General features: G+C 27.2%; 2 protein-coding genes and 1 long non-coding RNA gene across 4 annotated transcripts in view; 1 reads left to right on the forward strand and 2 right to left on the reverse strand.

Moving 5' to 3' along the window:
* LOC101235193 (cytochrome P450 4C1-like) overlaps positions 1-10457 on the reverse strand; it is a 75280-nt gene extending 64823 nt beyond the window's left edge. The window contains exons 1-2 of one of the 2 annotated variants that reach the window (XM_065795508.1): positions 10242-10457; positions 9381-9624 (exon numbers count right to left, since the gene is read on the reverse strand). In XM_065795508.1, the coding sequence (XP_065651580.1) occupies positions 9381-9606 (226 nt within the window). In that variant the 5' untranslated portion in view covers positions 9607-9624; positions 10242-10457. Of the gene's footprint in view, positions 1-9380; positions 9625-9729; positions 9887-10241 lie in introns of those variants that run through there. The other variant, XM_065795509.1, reaches the window with a different exon arrangement.
* Positions 7519-9619, forward strand: LOC136079584 (uncharacterized). The gene is made up of 2 exons (XR_010638047.1): positions 7519-7832; positions 8191-9619. It is a non-coding gene; the product is annotated as an uncharacterized LOC136079584 (long non-coding RNA).
* Positions 10458-16091: 5634 nt separating the features above from the next.
* The window catches only part of LOC100206567 (cytochrome P450 4C1), a 52919-nt gene continuing 46571 nt past the window's right edge, over positions 16092-22439 (reverse strand). The window contains exon 6 of the mRNA XM_065795510.1: positions 16092-16515. Within this exon, the coding sequence (XP_065651582.1) occupies positions 16295-16515 (221 nt within the window). The 3' untranslated portion in view covers positions 16092-16294. The remainder of the gene's footprint in view (positions 16516-22439) is intronic.

The raw sequence follows: 22439 nt of genomic DNA on the forward strand, positions 1-22439 counted from the left end.
TATATATATATTTTAAACTTCTGATGGTGATAGTTTTATTAATTGAAACAAAAAGATAATTTTTTTATTGGCTTCATCATAGCACAATTTTTTTCTTTCTAGTTTAGAATATAGTCTATCAATAGTATCAAAATGTGTATAATTCCTTAAAGCGTCTTGAATTTCAATATTTATTTCTCCTTCTCTTTTTTCACGTGCATTTAATTTTCTTTTTCTTCTGCGTATTTTTCGATATGTTTCGTGTCCCGATTTATTAATCTTCTTCTCTTCGTAGATATCAAACATTCTACTAAGATCTAATACATATCGAATTAACGATTTGTATAACCTTACAACTGTTTCACAAATAATCTTAACTGACTGCAATTGTTTACTATTTTTGTTGAATCTTTCTAGTATATCACCTCCTAATGTGGCAATTATAATTGTGCATTAATTATTTCATTTCAATTTTTGTTTAAACTAATTTTTGAATCAGATCATGTTAGACGCATTGTAATTGTGACCACGACTATTTTTTATATCGATTCCGTGTAATTCTAAAACAAAAAATATAGCATCTGCTAATTCTTCAGATTTTTGCCCAGAGTTAGGCAAAAAACTTAAAAATCTTTCTACCGGAGCGCCACTCTTTTGAACATACCAAAAAATGAACACAGTTAATCTTCACGGCTAATATCAGAAGTATAATCAATACTAATGGAAAATTATTTAGCTTTCTTTATTTATTTCACCATTTTGTTGAATAAAATTATCTGCCATTATACTTATGAGCTGCTCATATATATTAAATGATAGGTTCAATCCTCTAAAAAAGTTAGGATCTACTAAAAAAGGGTCAAACTGTGCAACGTGACATTTTTTCACCAAATCAACGTTTTCGCATGAATAATTTGCGCATTGTTATGCATAATTTGTAAATAGACTTTGATCGCCTTTTGAATGATACTTGCTTCTACCAACGATACAAATTTATAACTTTTATTAAAATGAATTTCAAATGATAATAATTTCGTTTTTAATAAAAAATATGCGCATGTATACTTGTAAGCAGAAAAACAAACAATTAGAAATTTTGCCAAAAAAAAATTGGATATATATAGTAGATCTATTAGTCGATCTATGATTTGGACATAATTATAATAATATAAAAGTTTTCGTGAAAACAACATAAAATTACAATTTAACGAATTTCTAAGATTCTACCATTTTGATGGCTGGCGTCCTTTCAAAACTTAGCGCTTGGGGGCCAAAAAATGGGGTTAAAAAATGTTTTGAAAACTGCTCAAGCTAGCAAATTTAATTAAGCATCATTGTTTTGTAGACTGACTAATCTTTTAGTGATCCATTTTTACAATTTTTTCAGAATCATTAAGAATTATTTGCTCCATTGAAGACCAAATGAATAGCATAACTTCGGTCAGATTCATTGTAGTGGTTGATGTTTTGAATCGACAGTATGCAAGATGTTTCTCCCTACACTCTAAAATAACTAATGCCAATAAAACGGACAATTTTGAAAAAAGTAAACGCTTTTTGTTAGACTCATAATTTGTATACGCTCGATCAATTCCTTTCAAATGTATGTCACGATATCTATCCGTTATATTCATCCGTTAAATTTATCCGTTATATTATGAGATATATTTTTTTATTCCAAACAAAAACATATTTCTAATTATATAACGGTATGGAAAACAATCTGAAATAGTGCTAAAAATATTAATAAAGAGTTAAAATAGTAAAACTTAATAAATGTATTGTTTAAGTAAATATTATTTATTTACAATAAGAAGACCATGAATTCTATAAAAGTTACTTATTGAAATCGTAGCGAAATAGTCGTGGTAAGTTTCAATTTTTTGTTGATTTGATTTTAAATCAAGACAGCAATCTGAAATAGTTAACTTAATAAACGGTTAAAAATTGTATCTATTTTTATGTACTACTCATTGAAAAAATCATATTCTTTAATTTTTTTTTTTAAAACTGGAAAAAAAGATTCCTTAAAAAACTAATTGACAAATTAAAATTGGACTGAACAATTTTATTTTAAAGATAAGGTGCTCGATAAGTTACAAAATTGATTAAACTTTGTTTATCTTTAAAAACATTTAATAATGGGTTATTCAAAACAACAAAAAGTAAAATATAAAGTATTATAAGTGTTAAGTTCATAAATGTTTAAAACGTTCATACTTTTAAATAAAAATTTCGTATTTAATCACGATTTGCAAAAATGTATTTCGCGCATTGCAGGTTTCTGAGCGGTTTCTGTAAGTTTAGTTTTTTGCTTTTGAACCATGTAGAGGTGTTTTAAGCCCCTTATTCGTATTAGAAAAAAGTTTGTTTATGTCTTTCTTTGATAAAAAATAAATTGGGATCGTCAGCAAACATGATGCTCGTAATATCAGTTTGTTTCTTATAATTTTATTTATTAAAAGTTTTAACTTGCATAAAATTTATATTTAAAATTATTTCTTTGTTTTATATTTTTAAATTTAGGTTAAAATTGAAACAACTACTTTATTAGGCATCCTATACTTTTTAACTATTTAAAAGTTAAAGAGGCAGGTAACATTTTTGATGAAAAAAGAGCTTGTTTGTTGCCAAAAACTGGGTAGCAACTCTTTTTGCACCACAATATTCCTAAACTTTTAGAAATCTTTACATAATTGATTACTGCAAATAAAATTAAGCAAAGTTTCATTAAAGCGGTGTAAAATAACTTTTTTCCCTTGCTGCACTTTCTTGTTGAGACTTGCTCGAAGTGGTGACTGTTTAATATAAACATAAATAATAGTTATTGGCTTTAGTACATAAATCGACTATCTTATAGCCCGCTGCTACAAAGGAGTGTTACCACATCAACAATCCTATAGCCTGCTGCTACAAGGAAGTGCTGCTACATCGACTAAGGGTTTGGCATGGGGCAGCAATCTTTTTTCTTTTATAATTTCAATTAAAATTTCTGTTTAAAAACTCTTCACTGACAAGAGCGCAACAAGCATAAACATAAAATTATTTTAGACCGCTTAACTGTAGCTCTACCTAAATCTACATTGTGTTTGTTAAGAATTTTTTTGTTATCTAGGTTTATCTATAGTTTTTAATTGCCGTGCAGGACAATTATTTTGTGATTTAATTTACACAGTCTGTGTCACATGTCTTGAAAAAAATAAGAATAATCAATTCTGACATTCCGGCCTGAAATATTTATTTCGGCCAGCAACGGGTGATCGAAATTCCGGTACATCCCTAGATATTTGAACATTTGCATTGGATTTTATTTTTATGTATTTTATATACATCTTTCGAAGATTTTCTAAGTTACTTGGTAATCCAAGGACTATTTAAGGTTTTTGATTAACTATTTTCTCAGAGATATAAAAATTTGCTTTGTACACCAAGTAGATTGTATAAAAGAATTCATTTATATTACTATTGAAGTTTATTTGCTTCCAGTTTAACAATGATAATTGATCTCTATACGTTTCTAAACTATTTTTGTAAAAATACGTTTTCTTATTTTATAGCATTTACGTCCCACATTTTCTGTCCGTGATCAAATTGGAAAAATGATCTAATTTATCTGATTTTATAATGCTCTTTTGCAAGTCAGTGTTAAATATATTTGTTGTTAGAATATTATCAACAAGGTCGATTGAGTTTAAAGTTAATGAAGTAGGTATATTAATTGATTAATCAGCGGTATGCTCCTTATATAAAAATTTCATTATAAAGATGTTTTATTTTTGTGTTGTCGCTATATCTTAAACTATCTACATTTAAATCGCCAAAACCCTAAAACTTTTTTATTTTTTTATTTTTTTTTAGCTTTATGAAAAATTTTGTGCATGGAGTAAATGCCTAAATTTTTAGACGCACCATCAGGTGGTCCAAAACAATAACTTTTTAATACGTCACTTTTGTTCGTTAGAACTTCTATTGTTACAGTTTTTTATCTCCATCAAAAATACACAAATCATTCGTAATATTATATATATATAGATATTATATAATATTTTCCTTTACATAAAGCCATACGGGGTCGCGGAGTCTCGTATTGCTTTGTCATTCAAACAAAGTTATTTTAAAACCTGGAATACGGAAAATAGAATTGATTTTATACTCGAATATTTAATGAAATCCAAGTTTCCTTTTAGCAAGTAATTTTAAAAATGTTTTATATTACATCTAAAATATCTCAAAACTTTTAAAATTAATATGGAGGATTCTGATTTTTTATTTTAAAACATTTTCATTTTGCTGGTATCAGTATCCCAATCTGTTACAAGAAATTCTTGTAACAGATTGGGATATTGATACCAGCAACATGTGTTCAAATCATATAAAAAATTAATATCTGAATCTGAGTTGAGAATTGAATTTAAGTATTTATGATGAAAGTTAAATATAAGGGATTTGCAGTCATCCATTTTTATATCTTTCATACTAACCGATAGCTCAATGGTCTTTTGTTTGAGAAAATAAAACATTTTATCTTTTTTTAGTTGTTTGTTCACTAAAATCTTCATTAACGTCTTTAATTCTAAAATTTTAGCCTTTTCTATTCATCTAAAAATGTTTCTTTGTCTTTAAAATTTAAGAATTTCACCACTATCGTTCTTTTTTCTTCTGTCCAGATTCGTGTTTTCTTTCCGCTCTGTGTGCCCTCTCTATTTAAATGTCATTTTTCATTCTAAATTTTTGTTTTAAAAATACTTCAACTTTTTGCTAACTATCTTTGCACAATTTTTCTACATTTTTTAAAAAATTTCTGTCTTTTGGTTTTGCAATTCTGTCTTTAAAATCTTCGATGGATTTTTCGTTTTCAATTTTATTATTATACTTTTGAGTTCTTAAAATTTTTTTGAATTCGATTATAAATTGTTCATATTGATTGCTTTATAATGACCTTTTTTACAATGACATAGTTCTTGACTGATATATTTCGCTTTTTAAATTTTTGATTTAAAAAATTTTTGAAAGCAACATTTTTTATTATAAACGAGAAATTAAACTTATTTTTAACCACAAAATAAAAATGCGTCTTGTCTCGCTAAAGGCGAGTAAAAAAAAATTTGTTTGCATTTGATCAACGAACTGATTATGTATTTGTAATACATTAATCCAAAGTAAGTTATCGATACATCATATTGATACATCATAAGTAATGATACATTAAAAGTATTAATACATCATAAGCATTGATACATCATAATGATACATCATAAGTATTGATACATCATATATCAATAACCACTGATCTTTATAATGACGGGATAAGGGCATACCTAATATTATTGTTGCGCTGAAAGTTTTATTTCATCTTTAAAACCACAATATTTTAAAAAGCTTGAAAAAAACTAAAAGTGATGGATTGATAGAAACTACAAACCACGAAGAAAAAACAACATTAACAAAATAGTAAATCTGTTGAAAATGTCTAACTAATCTTAACGAATTTTTTGAATCAATACTCAAGATTCTTAAAATAATATCATAAAAAGAATAGCTCAATACAAGAATAGCTAAATATATATATATATATATATATATATATATATATATATTATATATATATATATATATATATATATATATATATATATATATATATATATATATATATATATATATATATATATATATATATATATATATTTTATATATAAATATATATATATATATATGCACACACACAATATAACAGCTAAAACTGAACTGATGATTAAATATTACATTTTACTAATACTATTTCAAATATTTTTTCCGTCCACTTTTTCTGTGGCTTGTTTTCCAAGATTATATTGTCATAGTGTCTCACTTTACAATAACATTGATAAATGAGTTTTAACAATTTGAATAAAAATTATGTTTTTATTAATCCCAATGTCAAACTTTGTTTCTCATTTTCTTTTCAAACAACATCAAAATCTATTTTTGATTTTATAAGACCATCACTATCTTTTATTTCTAGAAAAAAAGTTTTGGCGCATGGTTTTTAGAACCATATGCATTGCAGCATAATATATAAACCTGTTTGTGTTTTTTTTACAATTTTAGCAAAGAAAGCAAAGAAACCAGATATATTATAAATAGCTACCTTTTTTAAATTCAGCAATAAAAAATTACTAATAAAAGAATAACCATTTAGTAGCAAAAATAATCGATGTAATAAAAAGCTTTTTCATAAAATTTAAAAGCTGCTATTTACTTATCAACCTTTTTATTATATATGCTTTATTAGCATCAACATCTGGTACCAGTGGAAAAGTTACACATATCTTTTCAGTACAAGTATATATTCCAAAACTTCTAAAGGATTTGTTTCCTTGTTTCCTTTTTTGTATTAACTAGAGACATCAACATCTTGTAGCAACAGTTAAGCTATATCTTTTCAAAATAGCTGTAAATAGCCAATGAAAGAATTTTATATTATACCTTTCTTATGGTGTTTTTTAAATGGTGCAAACAATTTTTTCGAAAAACAATCTTACAGGTTATATCTTTTTAAAATCATTACAAATAGCATATATTTAAAAGATTTTTTTTTTTCTTGTTATCTTTAGAATTTTGTACCATTAAATGACATTGACATAGTGTAAAAATGGTAAAATTTGTATCTTTTCAAAAAGATTATAAACGAGTTGGTATGAGAAGATATCTTTTTGTAATCTTAAGTTGCAACAGCATTTAAGTACCAGTAGTAAAGTTACATCTACCTTTTCAATATGAGTTTAAACTTCATAAAGTTATACTCATTTGATTATTATTCTTTTGATTTTGTATTCAATTGCATCATCATGTAGTAGCATTGGTAATGTTAGACCTTTTCAAAATAGTTATAAACAACTAATCAAATTATTATTTATTTTACCCTTTTTTATTTTGTACTTTTTAGTGGCAACAATTCTTATATCAATTGTATTGTTATGTATTATATCTTTTTAAAAATTATTAAATGAATTAAAAGATGACTTTTTTCTTTATATTCTATTTTATTATGTAATTTTTAGTGGCAACAACAATTTGCACCAGTGGTTTGTTTAAAAAATATGTTTAAATAAGATCTTAAAAATGTTTTTTAACAAGTATATCCATAAATTTGAGAAGGTCACTTGCTTATTTTTATTTTCTATTCTTTAGTGGCATCAAAACCTAGTCGCAATGGTAAGGTTGTATCTTTTCAAAATACTTATAAATGCTTAATTAAATGATTATATGTTATAAACCATACAAGATATAAAGGTTTTTTTTTGGGTTTTTTGTTTTGTAATCTTTCTTGGTGTCAAAATCTTGTAATCAATGATAAGGTTACAAGTTATATATTTTTAAAATGTTTATAAACTACTAAACTTTGTTATCTTTGTATAAGTAAACTTTAGACGTTTTTATTTGTTCTCAAACTATGCATAATTTAACAGGATGTATTCAAGCAGAAAAGGTCTTCATTATATATTTTATTTTAGTGACTTTTTTTAAAACGTTTATATTGTGCTTTTAAAAATTTGATGAATGTAATAAATATAACGTCAATTATAAAAATTATGCCGTTGATTCTTTTTTTTTCAAAAAACAACAATATATAGCCAGATTGAGCAAATAAAACGGATTAAAATTACGCCAAAACAACGTCAAAATAAAGCCAAATATAACGCCAATACAACAGTAATACAAAGCCAATGTAACAGTTATTTGTTCAGGCATTTTATTAATAATTTTTTTTTTTTTTTTTTTTTTGCATTTGTTTTTTTAGTGTGTACTGTCACTGAAACACTCAAGAAGGTGAAAGTGAATGCAATGCTTCACAATATAGATAACGAGAAGTAAATGTTTTTTGTTTTTTTGCAATCTTTTCAGCAAAGGAAGGTTCTCAAAAACAACAATATGCTATATATCTTTTAAACCAAGTCTGAAAATGAATATCTCAGTGGATTACTTTTCACAGTCTAAATCAATATTTTAGAGAAAATAATGAAATGATTAATTCATACAGAATATAAAAAGAAATAAGAAAGTTACAACAATATGCTTGAATGATTATAGCAGTGTTAAAAAAGTTTAAAAGGAACTTACTTTTTTCTTTTGAACTTTTTTAACACTGTATAAAAGTTTTTAATGTAATAAAATGTATTGAACCATTTGCTCTATTTTAATTTTTCTTTATTTTTTTTTTTTTTATAGGTACCCTATGAAGACCTAATAATCTTCTAACAGAGCATTTAAATAGGAAGCTCACGCCTCGTTCTTTACTTATGATGCAAAATATGCCCAGAACTTGTATTGAACCCTTAATCTCTTGCTACTTAAGCAAACGTTCTAACCAGGTTTGCTTAAATTATAATTTTAATAAATATTCTTACGGCTAATTAAATTTTAATTGTGTTTTTTTTTAATGACCTTACGCTATACAAGAGTTGTTTGAAATAATTATTTATTTATCTTTTAATCTAAAAGTAAAGAAATTCTTGGTAGGATTTTTTTTTTTTTAAGTGGATTAGAGTAAAAGTTAGAGATAAAACAGAATTATATACTTTTTCCTAATTAAGCTACCGCAGAATATTTTAGACGCGCTATTTTAATTAATACTCAATTTTAATTTTAACAAAGCTTTACGACTAAAGTTTTATTGTACAGTCATATTTTTGCAGTCGCAAAATCATCTAAAGTTTTATCTTAACGCTATTTTATATCATACATATTCTGAGTTGTATGACATGTGTCTAAATCCTATTGTAACATTTTTTTTCCACTTCAAAACTTATTTAACATCTCTGGAATTACTTTTATTTGTAGAACATTAATGTAAATGTTAGAGTTCATCATGTCATTATCAAGGCAGAGTGCTCCTGATCCAGCAATAAAAAAAATTATCAGTTGGTTACTTCTTCTTTGGACTTTTGATCTCATGCCTTAGATATCAATCATCTCTCTGTTATGTTTTTTGTTTTCGACCAAAATGTTTGTTTTTTTTACGCCAGATAACTTTAGGTTTATTTACTTATAACACTGTAGCTATTTTCTATTGAGATTTATCAAATTATTGAAGAAAGTAGAAACAAATAGAAAAAAAACAACGTTTAATGCAATTAATTTTCACAATACTGTACCTATTAACAAGTGCTTAACTAAAACTTGTTTTTTTTTTTCTTTTTTGGTTTTCAGTTGCTAAAGTATTAAACTATAGTTCAAAGAATTCGTTTAATATTGAACTATAGGTTTTTTATTTACATTTATAACATATTTAAAAATAAATATGCGTACTTGGTTTTTTTTATAATTTAAAATATTGAAAAAAGTTCAACAAATATAATTTTTGTAATTTAGTTGTCTGAACTTCTGAAAATTACATAAACTAAAACAATTAATTTTACCATGTAATGTATCTAGCGTGCATAAACCTTCTTCTTTAAACTTTTCGTTGAAACTCCAATAGGTGCTAAAATGATCGCGGCCTTGAAAGTGACTAATATGACCAGTAATGAGTTGTTCTTTTGGTGATGGTAAAAATCGAAGAGGGTGATAGATGCGTTTTAATAGATAACACAGTAAAAATAAGCCAATAAATAAAATTATGAGTGCTAGACACATCAGAAACATATTTTCTATAGTGTTATTCTATAAAAAGAATACAAACAAGCTGTAAATAACACTGAAAGTTATAATTGTAAACTCATAAAAAAACTAGTAGTACTGTTTACACAATTATAATACTTTACATACTTTTAAAATCTTTTCAAACTTTTTAAAAAACGGTTTTTAATGTTTACACTTTTTACGTTGTGTACATTAGTTTCATTGTTCAACAATTACAATGTTTATTTTAGTATTTTCCGCATGTGTTTTTTTCTGGCAGTATAAAAAAAGCAAAGTAGGGATTAGCAATAAAATGCGCTTCACTAAATTTTTTTAAGAAAAAAAGTACGAGATTGTTTTCCCATTTGCACGGCAGTTTTCATTTAAGTTAAGTACTATTTTAATTTATGGTTTATAAAAGACACTGCGGCAAATATTTAAACTTTTGTAATTTTTTATTATAATTAAACTTTTGTCTTTTTTTATTTTAATTAAACTTTTGTATTTTTTTATTTTAATTATATGTTAAATCATGGACGTTTAAGTAAATGCATGTTTAACGCATTGCAATCAGTCTAAAGTGTCGCCAGTTACTAAAACTCTATTAGAGATTTAATTTTTAGCGTCTTTTTAAAAATAATTTTTCAAAATAAACTTACATTCAACTGATAGTTTTGCTTTGCTAACTTCGTTCAGTAAACATTTTATTACCCGTAAAAACTAACTTTTGGAAAATTCATAGGCATTATACGTATTTAAAAATGTCTCTTGATTATGAAAATATAATTTTATTTAATTTATATGCTAGCTTTGTTTAATAATAACTTATTTGTAAACTGACGTTGACGTCAAAAGTAATGATTTTGTAGAAATGCGATATGTGATATAGAATTATAAATATTTTAACGTTCATTTCATAGATTATTTATAGATTAAACAAGAAATTGTTGATAGAGCCGTTAAGATAGAGGGACGAAAAGGACATTCGTGCCCCTGGCGCAAAGATATAAGGAGCGCAAAAAGACGAAAAACAAATAAAAAACCTAATCAGATTTTAGTTTCAAAAAAGTAAAATACTTTTTTGTATTAATAAGTATAAAATAAATTTTTTTGGTGATCCACAAAACAATTTGCTTTGTTTATATTACACTATGTAACAAATTTTTGCTTTTGTTTTGTTTCTGGGTTGAAAGTGTGTTTTCCTAACCCGTTATGTCTAGAACAGAAAGGAAACTGCTGTTATTTAAATAAAACTTTGCTACTGTAACCGGGTCAATGAAATTTTGAAAATTGCATGTTATCGAGAAAATTCTCAATTTGCTTTCAAGAGGTTGTTTGCATCTGGCTAATTCAACCCGCTACGTGTGCGAACAGTTCATAAAGACAATAGCATATAAGTATTTCACAGAAGCAAGTTGCTTAATGTGCGAGGCCAACAAAGCATACTTTACATATAATTATTTACAAGGCATTCACATACAATTATTGCAAGAATACACTTGAACGTAAACTGACATTTGTTTTTCGCTTAGATGTGTTTTGATATGTGTGAACAATTTAATTAGGGACCTCGGGCTTACAAAAACGAGTGCTGAGCTTGTAATATCCAGGTTCAAACAGTAAAACTTAACTGATGATAGCGTACAAGTCACGGATTAGAGGAAGGAGCATCAAATATTCTCAAACTTCTTCAATAAGCGTGATGGAGTGTGTTTCTGCAGCTATGTAATCCAGGCTATAGGTATTGCATGTACTCCTAATGAGTAGCGCCTATTCGGAGCATCAAAGTCGTGTTGCTTCAAAATGGAAAAATTACTCGTCTTTCCCGATGACCCACTCTGTGCATCTTAAAGAGAACGATACTACTGTCAAAATGTTGCTGAGTGAATAAAACTATGACAACAACGGATAGGAGGTCATCGGTGACTTCTAAACGGAATCATTCCTTATGGGTCTTCAAGGAGGTTTCACAAAAATTCCTTGTTTCCTCTGTCTCTGGGACAGTCATGAAACTAAGGCACATTATCGCACAAACGACTGGCCACAACGGAACGAGTTTTCTGTTGGGAAGAGCAATTTGAAGTAATAGCCGCTTATAGAATCTCATAAAGTGCTTATACAACAGCTTCACATCAAGTTAGGCCTCATTAAGCAATTTGTCAATGCTCTTGACAAGGAGTCAGAGCGCTTCAATACCTTCAAGATCTTTTTCCAAAGCTGTCCGAGGCTAAGGTCAGAGTTGGTATATTAATCGGATCACTGATCAAGAAGATTATAGGATGTAAGGATTTAGCAAAGTTGTTGAGCAAGAAGGAGCGGCTCGGAGCAGTTTCATTTCAATTGTTCAGGGCTTTCTAGATAATTACAAAGCTAAAATATATAAATATTTATAAAGTTAGTGCAAACTCTTATAAAGAATTACGCTGAAATGAGATGCAAAATGTCTCCGAAACTCTATATCTTTGATTCGTATCTCGACAAATTCAAGGAGAACATGGGTCTTTACTCCGAGGAGCAAGGCATGCGCTTTCATCAAGGTATATTGGACTTTGAACGTCGTTACCAAGGACGGTATAACGAAAGCATGATTGGGGAATACATTCCTGGGCTACTTCGAGAGTGATTCATTGTACAACTGTAAATCTAGAAAATCTAAACATTTCTGAACTTTATTGAGTGGTTTCCGACTGCGTTTGTCTATTCCTTGTGCAATTTTTATTTTTTCCTGATCATAAAAACAAAAATGAAAAAAGTGTTTTTTTTGTAAGCAAAATTTGTGTTTAATAAAGTTATTTTTTCACATACTTTAGACATGCGCAATTAAAATATAACACTTAGAAGCCAGGAACAAAAATTGTGCAACATAGTGTTATCAAAAAGTTGTACTTTTAAATAATTAATCGCTATTTGTTGGTTGATAGGGACCAAACATTTGTTTTTAAATTGACGACATCGAATTAGAAACTAGGTGGTATCCAAAAAAAATATTTTGAAGTTAAATTAATGTTTTGTCAAGATATTTCAAAATAATCTTTTACGATTATTCTAAAAAATATTTTATTGCAAATAATTTAATTGCAAATTTTATAGCAAAATAAAAAGAAAAAAAGAATTTTTATACTTTTTTAGTTTTCTTCACAAGTATTTCTAAACAAATAGAAAACTTATCAAACATTAAAAAGTTAAATTATAAGGTCTTTATTATTTTGCAAAAGTTTCAAACTTTGCGTTCATCAACATAACCACCACGTTTCTTCATTACTGCTTCACATATTCTTGACATACGAAAGATTAACTTGTTTAAAGTTTCCATGGTTACAGCTTTCCAAGCCTTTTGCAGTAACTCCCATAAATGTTCCTCAGATTTTACTTGGAATTTCTTCACATACCGGTCTATTTCATTACAAAAAAGCTCAATGGGATTGAGGTCTGGTGACTGCGCAGGCCAGTCCATTAAAGTAAGGGTTTTTACAGTACTAGTTTGTTCAGATAACTTGTACAAAGTTTAGATTTGTGCTTTGGGTCATTATCTTGCATAAAAACAGGGTGGCGTCGAACCACCATTCGATAAGCAGACGGAACGGCGAGATTCTCTAAAATTTCATTGTATTGCTCCTTTTTTATAATTCCACGAACTCTGATCAAGTCTCCTATTTTGTGACCTGCAAAACAACCCCATAACATTATTGAACCTCCTCCATGCTTAACAGTAGGCACAATGCACTGTGGAATGTAACGTTCATTCTGGTGCCGGCGTACAAATACTCTTCTCTTGTTGCCGAATAATTCATACTTGGACTCATCGCTCCATACTACTACTTTCCATTAACTTATTATCCAGTTGGCATGTTTGCGAGCCCATTGTAGTTGTTTCATCTTGTTTGATTTCCTTAGCAACGGTTTTTTGGCAGCTACACGCCCTCTAAGTCCAGCTTTCATCAAACGGTTTCTTATTGTCCGGACACAAACAAATTTTTCAGCAGTTTCATTGTATTCTCTCATTATTCGTGGAGCTGTTAATTTTCTGTTTGACATAGATAATCTCGTAATACGACAATCACCATATTCATCTATCTTTCCTGGCTGTCCAGGTCATGGTAAGTCACAATATTGACCAGTTTCCTTGAAACGCTTGATTGTATTGTGAACTCCACTCTTGGCATTTTCATTCTTTCGGGAATTTTTCTTTCTGAAACACCTTCTTCATCAAGTAAATTAATGCGAACTCTCTGTTCAAAGCTTAATTCTCGAACTGTAGCTATTTTAGTACGACAAAATAGAAACTAAAAAAAGATAAATAGTTCAAATAATACAATATTTGTATATTCATATGCAAGTCATTATATACTATATTGGATCTACATAAAGTATCTACAAAAAGCTACCAATGAGAAAAATTATATTTTCAATATCAATTACAAGTCATTAATCAAAATTAAGTAACAGTTAAAAATAAAACTTGTATTGTCTTTTATACTGGAAGAACTCAGCCAATACACTTTTGTATACTTCTGTACATAAGCAAATTTTTGGGTGCAAAAATGCTCATATCCTATTCTATTCACTTATTTACTGTTCTCTATGTATTTTTGATCCAAAAATAAAGAAGTGCAAATATGATAATAAGATATATTTATTTTTGAAATGTAAATACCATTTTTAACCGGTGGTCTCAAATTAATTGCCGGTAGTGTATATATATATATATAAGGAAAAAGTATAGAAAATACAACCACTATTAAGTAGCCTCCTCATCTGTAGTGGCGTTCTTGGTTTTGAGGAGGTAAATAACAAACAAAAAAAAAAAAAAAAAAGGTTGTAATGAAAGGTTGTAATAGACTTACAAAGACCCGTATTTTTACGGGTCCAGTCAGCTGGAACATTTTCAATGAAACAGTAGAAACTATATTAAGATATAAACTGAGTATAAAATGAATAACTCCGCCAAAACGGTAACGACATTAGCAACATAGTAATTAACTGCTACAATAAGCTAAAAATTCCTTTATTCAAAGTTTTTAAACACTCTCAAAAGGAAATTTTACTGAAACACTAAAAACAATTAAAGTAAAACCTATATTAAAATCAGGAGATACAAGTGAAATATTTCAGACCAATATCAATACTTTCAGCATTGTCTTTGATGTTTGAGGAAAATATGCACATTAGGTTATATAATTTTAAAAAGAAAATCTTATTTATTCCTAGCCGTTCGGTTTTCAAAAAAGTAAATCAACTGAACACGCAATCCTTCACTTGGTTGAGGAAATAAAAAACTCCTTTACAAATGGAGTAGCTACGTTAGATGTTTTTGTAGATCTCTCAAAAGCTTTTAATACAGTCGATCGCAAAATATTATTATCAAAGCCTAATATATACGGCATAAGGGGTAGATCCAACAAGCGAATAGAAAGCTATTTAGATAAACATCTGCAATGTGTATCTTAAGGAGACAATAAATTCTCTACTCCATCTTTAATAGTGTGGTGAACCTTAAGGAACAAGTTTACATAAATTTTAACAAATTTGCTAAAGCAATCAATACATTTTCACACAATGAATCTTTCATAAGATTCACGCCATTAGGTATGATACTTTTGAAGAAGTTTGTGTGTGATACTGTGTTGAATTTTGAGATTTAGATATTAGATTGTCGGCGGTGTTTCATAATCCTACCTATAATAGTTTTCTCCGTCACTTTGCACATTTTTGGTGAAAAACACCAGCTTGTTGTTATTTAAGTATTAACTATATTATTTAAGTCTTGACTTTTTTTTTTCTTTTGTAAGATTTTTTATATATAATAATTATTTTATAAAAAAATTATTATTTAAGATGTTTTTGAAATTATAATTAAAAAAAATAAACTTTTTTTTATTTTTAGTTTAAAAGGTCATTTTTTCTGCAATTAACTATAAAATAACAATTTTTTTTTTAAATAATTGTTATTTTTGAAATTTTTATAAAATTTTGCTTCTTTTGAGACCCAACATGACATTCTTTTGAAAAACTTTTTTTTACATAATATTAGGGACCCATTAAAATTTTAAAGGTCTTGAGGCACCTCAAGATAATTTCCTAGAGCATTGATATTTTTCCAGAGTATTTCTGAAATGAACAGACAACTTTTGCACACCCAGGCTAAACGAATTGTAAAAAAAACTAAAATTCACTCCACCCTAATATATATATATATATATATATATATATATATATATATATATATATATATATATATATATATATATATATACATATATATATATATATATATATATATATATATATATATATATATATATATATATACCCAGTAAAAATAAACACATGTTGTGTTTATTTTTACTGGGTGGTTATTGAACAATAAAAACAGTTTCTCCCTCGCTTTATCAATTAGCAATTTTCAGGAAGCCATTATTACTTAGTTATTTATTATATAGTTAACTTACATAAAAACAGATTTCAGTAATAAAATAAAGTTGTGATTACACAGCAAGAATAGGTTCAAGTTGTGCTATAATGTGGCAATAATTTTCTTTTAGAATTGTTTTAAAAATACACTTATATGATGTATTATTATAACTTTACAAAGAATTCAATCAAAACTTTTAAATAACTTTGTTTCAAGAAATATCAATTAAAAACCCCAAACTATTATTATAAATGCCAGAATTTAAAAGTTTTAAATGAGGCTCTATTCTTTCGTTGAATCTCAATCTATAATAGGTTTTACTCGAATTGACAATGGTTCAGCTGTTATCGTAGTTAACCAAATAACCTTCGTATAATTGATATGCTTAGGGTCAACAGAAAATTCGAATTGCAACAATGCTTTGACCAAGAATGTTTTGATTTCAAGCAAAGCAAAATTCTTTCCAATACAGTTATAAATACCGTGCCCAAAAGTAAGATAGAATGTTGCTGGTATTTCGCCTAAAAAGTTCGAAATGTTTAGAATAATAATTTTCTTTACTTACAAAATTACTAATAGTTTTTTTTTATTTTACTTATTTCTTATTACTATTATTATTATTATTATTTTCTTTATTTTCAATAAACATTAAAATTGGGTTAATTACAATTGTAAATAATATTATAAAATTACAAATTAAAATATCATTATCAATTCAAGAGACTAGCGTCTAGTAATTTAAAATATTTAGTAACATGATTAGCATTAGCATTTAACTTTTTAACTATTATTGGAGATGTAAAAAAGAAAGTCATGTAATAAAAAAAACCTTGATTTATTTGAATAAATACAAAAGTACTTAGAAAGATCTATTTACAGAGCCGACAACACCCTTGAAAACATTTATTACTTGAGTCTTATGAGAGTAATCTATAAACTGCTGCAAGTTTACGGGGGAAGTTCTAAATGTTTTTGATTTATTAAAAATAAAAAAAGTGTAAAAATTTTTATATATTTTTACAAGCTGCAAAACTATTTCCTAGTTGCAAATTCTGCTGATTTTTGAGTGGGTTGTGATGTTAGAGATAATAGTAAATTTATATAAGAAGGGAATGAAGTAATAGTCAAGTATAAAATGCCCTATAAATTAGTAAATAGCTTCAAGTAAAAATTATGAAGAGGAAAAAGTTTGCTCTTCAAGACTGCTCAGATGAATTATTTGACTGCAGCTGTGAAGATGTATACTACATCTATACAAGAGTATGATCTACATTGTATAAAGCCATGTCTATAAAAGTCATCGGCAATTTAATTTAAGTTTTGAGCCCTATCCTCACTCTTGTAACAAGACATTTTTTTCTTTTATTATTATTTTTTTAACATCTTTGCTTCCAACGAGGCTGCAAGCAACCACTTTTAAAGTTTAAATTACTGGAAGAGAAAGAATGAAGATTGTAGAGCAAGAAACGATTGGCAGACGACTTAAAAGATTGCAAATTATATGAATCAGAAAAGCAATATAAAAGAAGCGAGTTCCAGGGAACTGGTGTTCGAGGAAAAAAACTAGATAATAAAGGTTTTTGAAGGACTTAGGAACAGTCATAGTAAAAAGATGAGATTTAATTGAATGACGAGTAACACAAGAATAAATTTATTAGATAACACAAGAGACGCTTGCTCTTTAGAGCAGTGCCCATTAGAGTATTTATAGAAAAAAGAAAGAGAAGTAACATTAAGACAATGTGATAATGGTTGGAGGTTGGCTGCAAGAGCAGGTTAAACTATGATTACAATGCGTTTTTGCATCTTGTCTGAAAGAGAAAGGGCATCATTAGAAGATCCGCCCCAGATATGGCAGCTGTGTTCCATACAAGACCGGATTTAAGATTTTAGAGATAGAGAATAGAATCCGGAGTAAGAAAGTGTCGAGCTCGATAAAGAGATGTAAACTTAGCAGATGCTTATTTTTGCAACAGATTTGATATATGGTTTCCAAGAAAGATCGGAAGTAAGAGTTAAAAGTTATAGATATCAAAAAGTCAGACTCTCTTCCCCCTCCAATAATAAATCACAAATTTTGGTAACCCCCAACTCTTCAGGATAGCTATTTGTTTAGTCTGTTAGTTAAATAAATGTATAACATATTGAGTCACTATTAATTTCATGAATTTATAGCTTAATAGTAAACATTTTTCAAATATTTGTTCAATAGTCATTAATTAGATAGTACAACCACAAAAATATGAAGATTTTTATATTGTTTATTAGTAGTTTGTTATAACGGAATCTTTTTTTAATATTGTTATAAAAAAGTATTATTCTGTGTTTTATGAATATCAGCACAACTAATTAAAAAAATATATTGATAACGTCTATGGAGCAAATAGGTTTTATGTGGATCGTTATTTCATAGATCAAAGAATGATAAGACACACTAAGTAACAGTCATAATTAATAGCTTATTTATTCAAAAATTCAAAATTTAAATCAGAACACACAACAAGAAAATATGACAAAATTTTTGAAAATGGAAAGATATTCACCTTTAGATTCACTTTTTGTATTAGGTAGTCGCATTCAGATCAAAGAATGTGGTAAAAAAATTGCAAGTCATAGAGTGGTTGAAAAACTTATTAAATATAAACTCCTCATAATGCAGCTATTGTAAGAAATAAAATTGATAAAAATGAAACTTCTCTTCATAAGCTTGAAAAAAATTATACTGTTGCACCATCATTAATGTCAAAGACAACTCCTCAAATTTACTTCATTGCCGTTCAATCAAGAATTAGTTTTCATCAAAACTGAGGTTAACAAGGGTTGGTCAAAGGTTAACTCCATAAAATAATTGAAAAATTTAAAGAACAAAAAATTATTAAATCTATGAACAAATTTTCAACAAATATATCTCACTACCTAAAGTAAGTTGTATATCATATATCTTACTATTGTCTAAAGTAAGTTGGAAAGTTTAGACCTTATAAAATTATTTGACAAAGTTGGACGTTTTTTACACATTTTAAATATATATTATTGATGCAAGTTTTATATACTTTGTTGTTAAAATCATTATTGCCACCCATAATTACCCATAAATAATATAGACATTTGCGCTAATTTTTCAAAAATTTGTGTCATTTTTATGCAACATAGATAATAAAAGTTTTTAAAAGTAGAATCTTATTAATTAAAAGTAACACGGATTAAAAACTTAGCTATTGCACCACGGTTATTCCGCATTTTGAATGAACTTAATCTTTAAATGTTGTAATATATAACTTCAAATCTTTATATATAGTTAGGGCAATTATAGCCATTATAATGCAAAACAATCATTCACTTCAGATTAAGATTTTCATCACCCATCCAATTCAATCTAATTATCCAATTAGCATTTTTTAAATTTTTACTGTGGTATTTAGTTCTTGTCATCAACATCCATTTAGTCTCTATTTTTTTAAGATAAAAAGGTTGATTCCTGCAAGGTACTTGCAAAATTTCATGCAGATTCTTTCACTAACCACAGATTGCATCAAGAGTTTCTATTAGTCATACAAAATTGTCTAGTACAAATATAAAGAACAAGAAAAGATGTTGTCAACTTATAAACATTCTATTTGTTATTTTGATTTTAAACATTGCAAACATTCTATCACATTACCCTACTTTGTTTTTTTTTATTATGCGCTGATCCTTGCATGTAGTATTCACAACAGTTTCAAATAATATCCAGTTTAATTAAATTTTTGTCCTTGCTTCTATTCTCTGACATTCAGTGGTATGCATAATTCTGAATAAATTCAAATAAAGAATTAAATTTTCTTTCCTTCAATTTTTTTGTTTTTTGTGCTCTTTCTTGGTCACCTTTTACCTGCTATTCTACATCTATTTTTTCTATTCTTCTTTTTTCAACTTTGCATCTTGTTTGCATAACAATAATCTAAATTTTAGTCATTTGTAAAAGCAAACCAAATAAAAATCAGAACGTCATTACAACTAGATAATGGCTATACTTGTTAGTGCTGAATGGGAAACACAAAGTCTTATTTTAAAATCATTTGTAAGAATGCTGATTCTTTATTCATCAGACTGCAAATTTGAATTTAAAGATATTCTTTTAAGCACATTTGCGGATGTGATATATACATATATATATATATATATATATATATATATATATATATATATATATATATATATATATATATATATATATATATATATATATATATATATATATATATATATATATATATATGTATATATATATATATATGTATATATATATATATCTATATATATATATATATATATATATATATATATATATATATATATATATATATGTATATATATATATATATATATATTTGCATGTATGTATATATATTGTTTATTACACCAAGGCATTCTTATTTTTATATTAATATACTTTATTGTATAAAAGTACCTACTTAAGTTTTAAATCGTTTGTAGAAAAAATTCATTGTATTTTTGTTTGCGTTCTTATTTGGGTGGATTAGTTTAGTTTTGGTGTTTCTGCTGCAATTCTTATTTATTGTGTTTGCGTGTCTTGAGCACAAGTGTGGTAAGTTGTTTGTTTCTGTGACCAGTGTGGTTTTACTGAGGTAAGTTGTTTGCTGTGGTAAGTGTTTCACAGTGGTAAGTTGTTCACTGTGGTAAGTTGTTTGTTTCAGTGACCAGTGTGGTAAGTTGTTTGTTTCTGTTAGAAATATTATTCTTTTTGTGTGTGTGTTTTATTTTTTTGTTATTGTTAACGCTGTTTGGTTGCACCCTTGGCTAAAAAAGTCCTACAAGACCTATAGGATATTGGAACAAAAAAAAAGAAAAACTTTGATAACTATAAACACTTTTTAACTTGTGTTTTTTTATTTAATAGGGTTCAAATCTGAAATTTTTTTTGATCGTATTGGACATTTTTACTAGGAACTGTCAGTCTTATTTTTGTCATCGTATTAGTATACTTTGAATTCTCATCTATTATTCTATATATTGCTCATGAAAACTGTCTAAATAAGTTTAATAATTAATAAGAGATTGATTGATATACTATAATCATATATATATATATACATATATATATATATATATATATATATATATATATATATATATACATATATATATATATATATATATATATATATATATATTTATATATATATATATATATATATATATATATATATATATATATATATGTATATATATATATATATAAAATAAACGTAGTTAGACCTGCTTATTCTGCCAGGCTTGAAATTCTCTCTCTCACCGAGTTAAGTTGTATCTTTTTCTATTTTCTACAAATATTATCATGGTTGCTGCTCAACGGAGCTATCACCTCTATCAACAACTTCTATCAACAAAAATTCATTCTCACCCGACTCTTCAATCAGCAAAGTCTCATCCTTTTACTGCATCTGTTACTGGATGCTCTAAAAACTTTTATTCATCTAGTTTTTTCCCGCACTCCAACCCTTTGGAATCCTCATCCATCTTCGTGTTTTCCTGACTTATACAACCTACAACATTTCAAGTCTTCTGTGAACCTTTATCTTGCTCTATAACTATATTCTTTGTTTTCTAGTAGTTCCCAAATTATTAGTGTGTTTTGCAGCCAAATTATTTTTTATTGCTTAAAACATAACAATATCGAATGTGTTGCAATACATTTAAGCAAATCTAAATTTTAATGATAAATTAATATCCAAAGAAAGTTTTAAAGATAAAACTTTTCTCTAAGTAATTTTTTGATATGTTTAATATTGAGTCGGACAGTTTTAAGCTTTTATGACATTTGGAAGTTGATTTTACATTGATTCAGCTAACTTCTTGGTTGAATCTGGATCAATTTGAGTCTAAGCTTCATGGTGCATGATCTTTAGTTCGTTTTTATTTTTTAAATGTTGTGTGCCAGTTTATTGATCAGAACAGTCCAGATGTTATCAAATGGTTGAGATCTGGGCTTTGAGCTTACAATTCAAGTAACTAAATCTGCATCTGGATTAAAAACTTTTGAATTTTCTTTAATTTATCCTTAGATTGGTGTATTGTTAGAAGATAAAGGGTTTTATGGCTATCGCAGTTTTTCAGTTTAAATCAGAGAATTTTTATTGAAAATGTTGTCACAATCCTCTGAGCCCATAATATAATTTATTAACTCCAGCATTTTTGTTTCATTTCAAGCCACCAATGTATACACCGAGACTTATCTAAACCAAACTTTACTGTTCCAAAAATGCAACAGTCTAAATACTTTTTCTCTTTTCTTTTTTTTAACTCCATCTTTTTTTGAGCTCCATCAGATTTAACAATATTAAACTCGTCAGCCACAAAGCCTTTTTTCAGAACAATATTAGTGTGTTTACATATTTTGAATGCATTTTTTCAAGGGAGTCAGGTGCGAATATTTCTAGTACTA

The sequence above is a fragment of the Hydra vulgaris genome, chromosome 04, assembly GCF_038396675.1.
Source record: "Hydra vulgaris chromosome 04, alternate assembly HydraT2T_AEP".
Classification (NCBI taxonomy): domain Eukaryota; kingdom Metazoa; phylum Cnidaria; class Hydrozoa; order Anthoathecata; family Hydridae; genus Hydra; species Hydra vulgaris.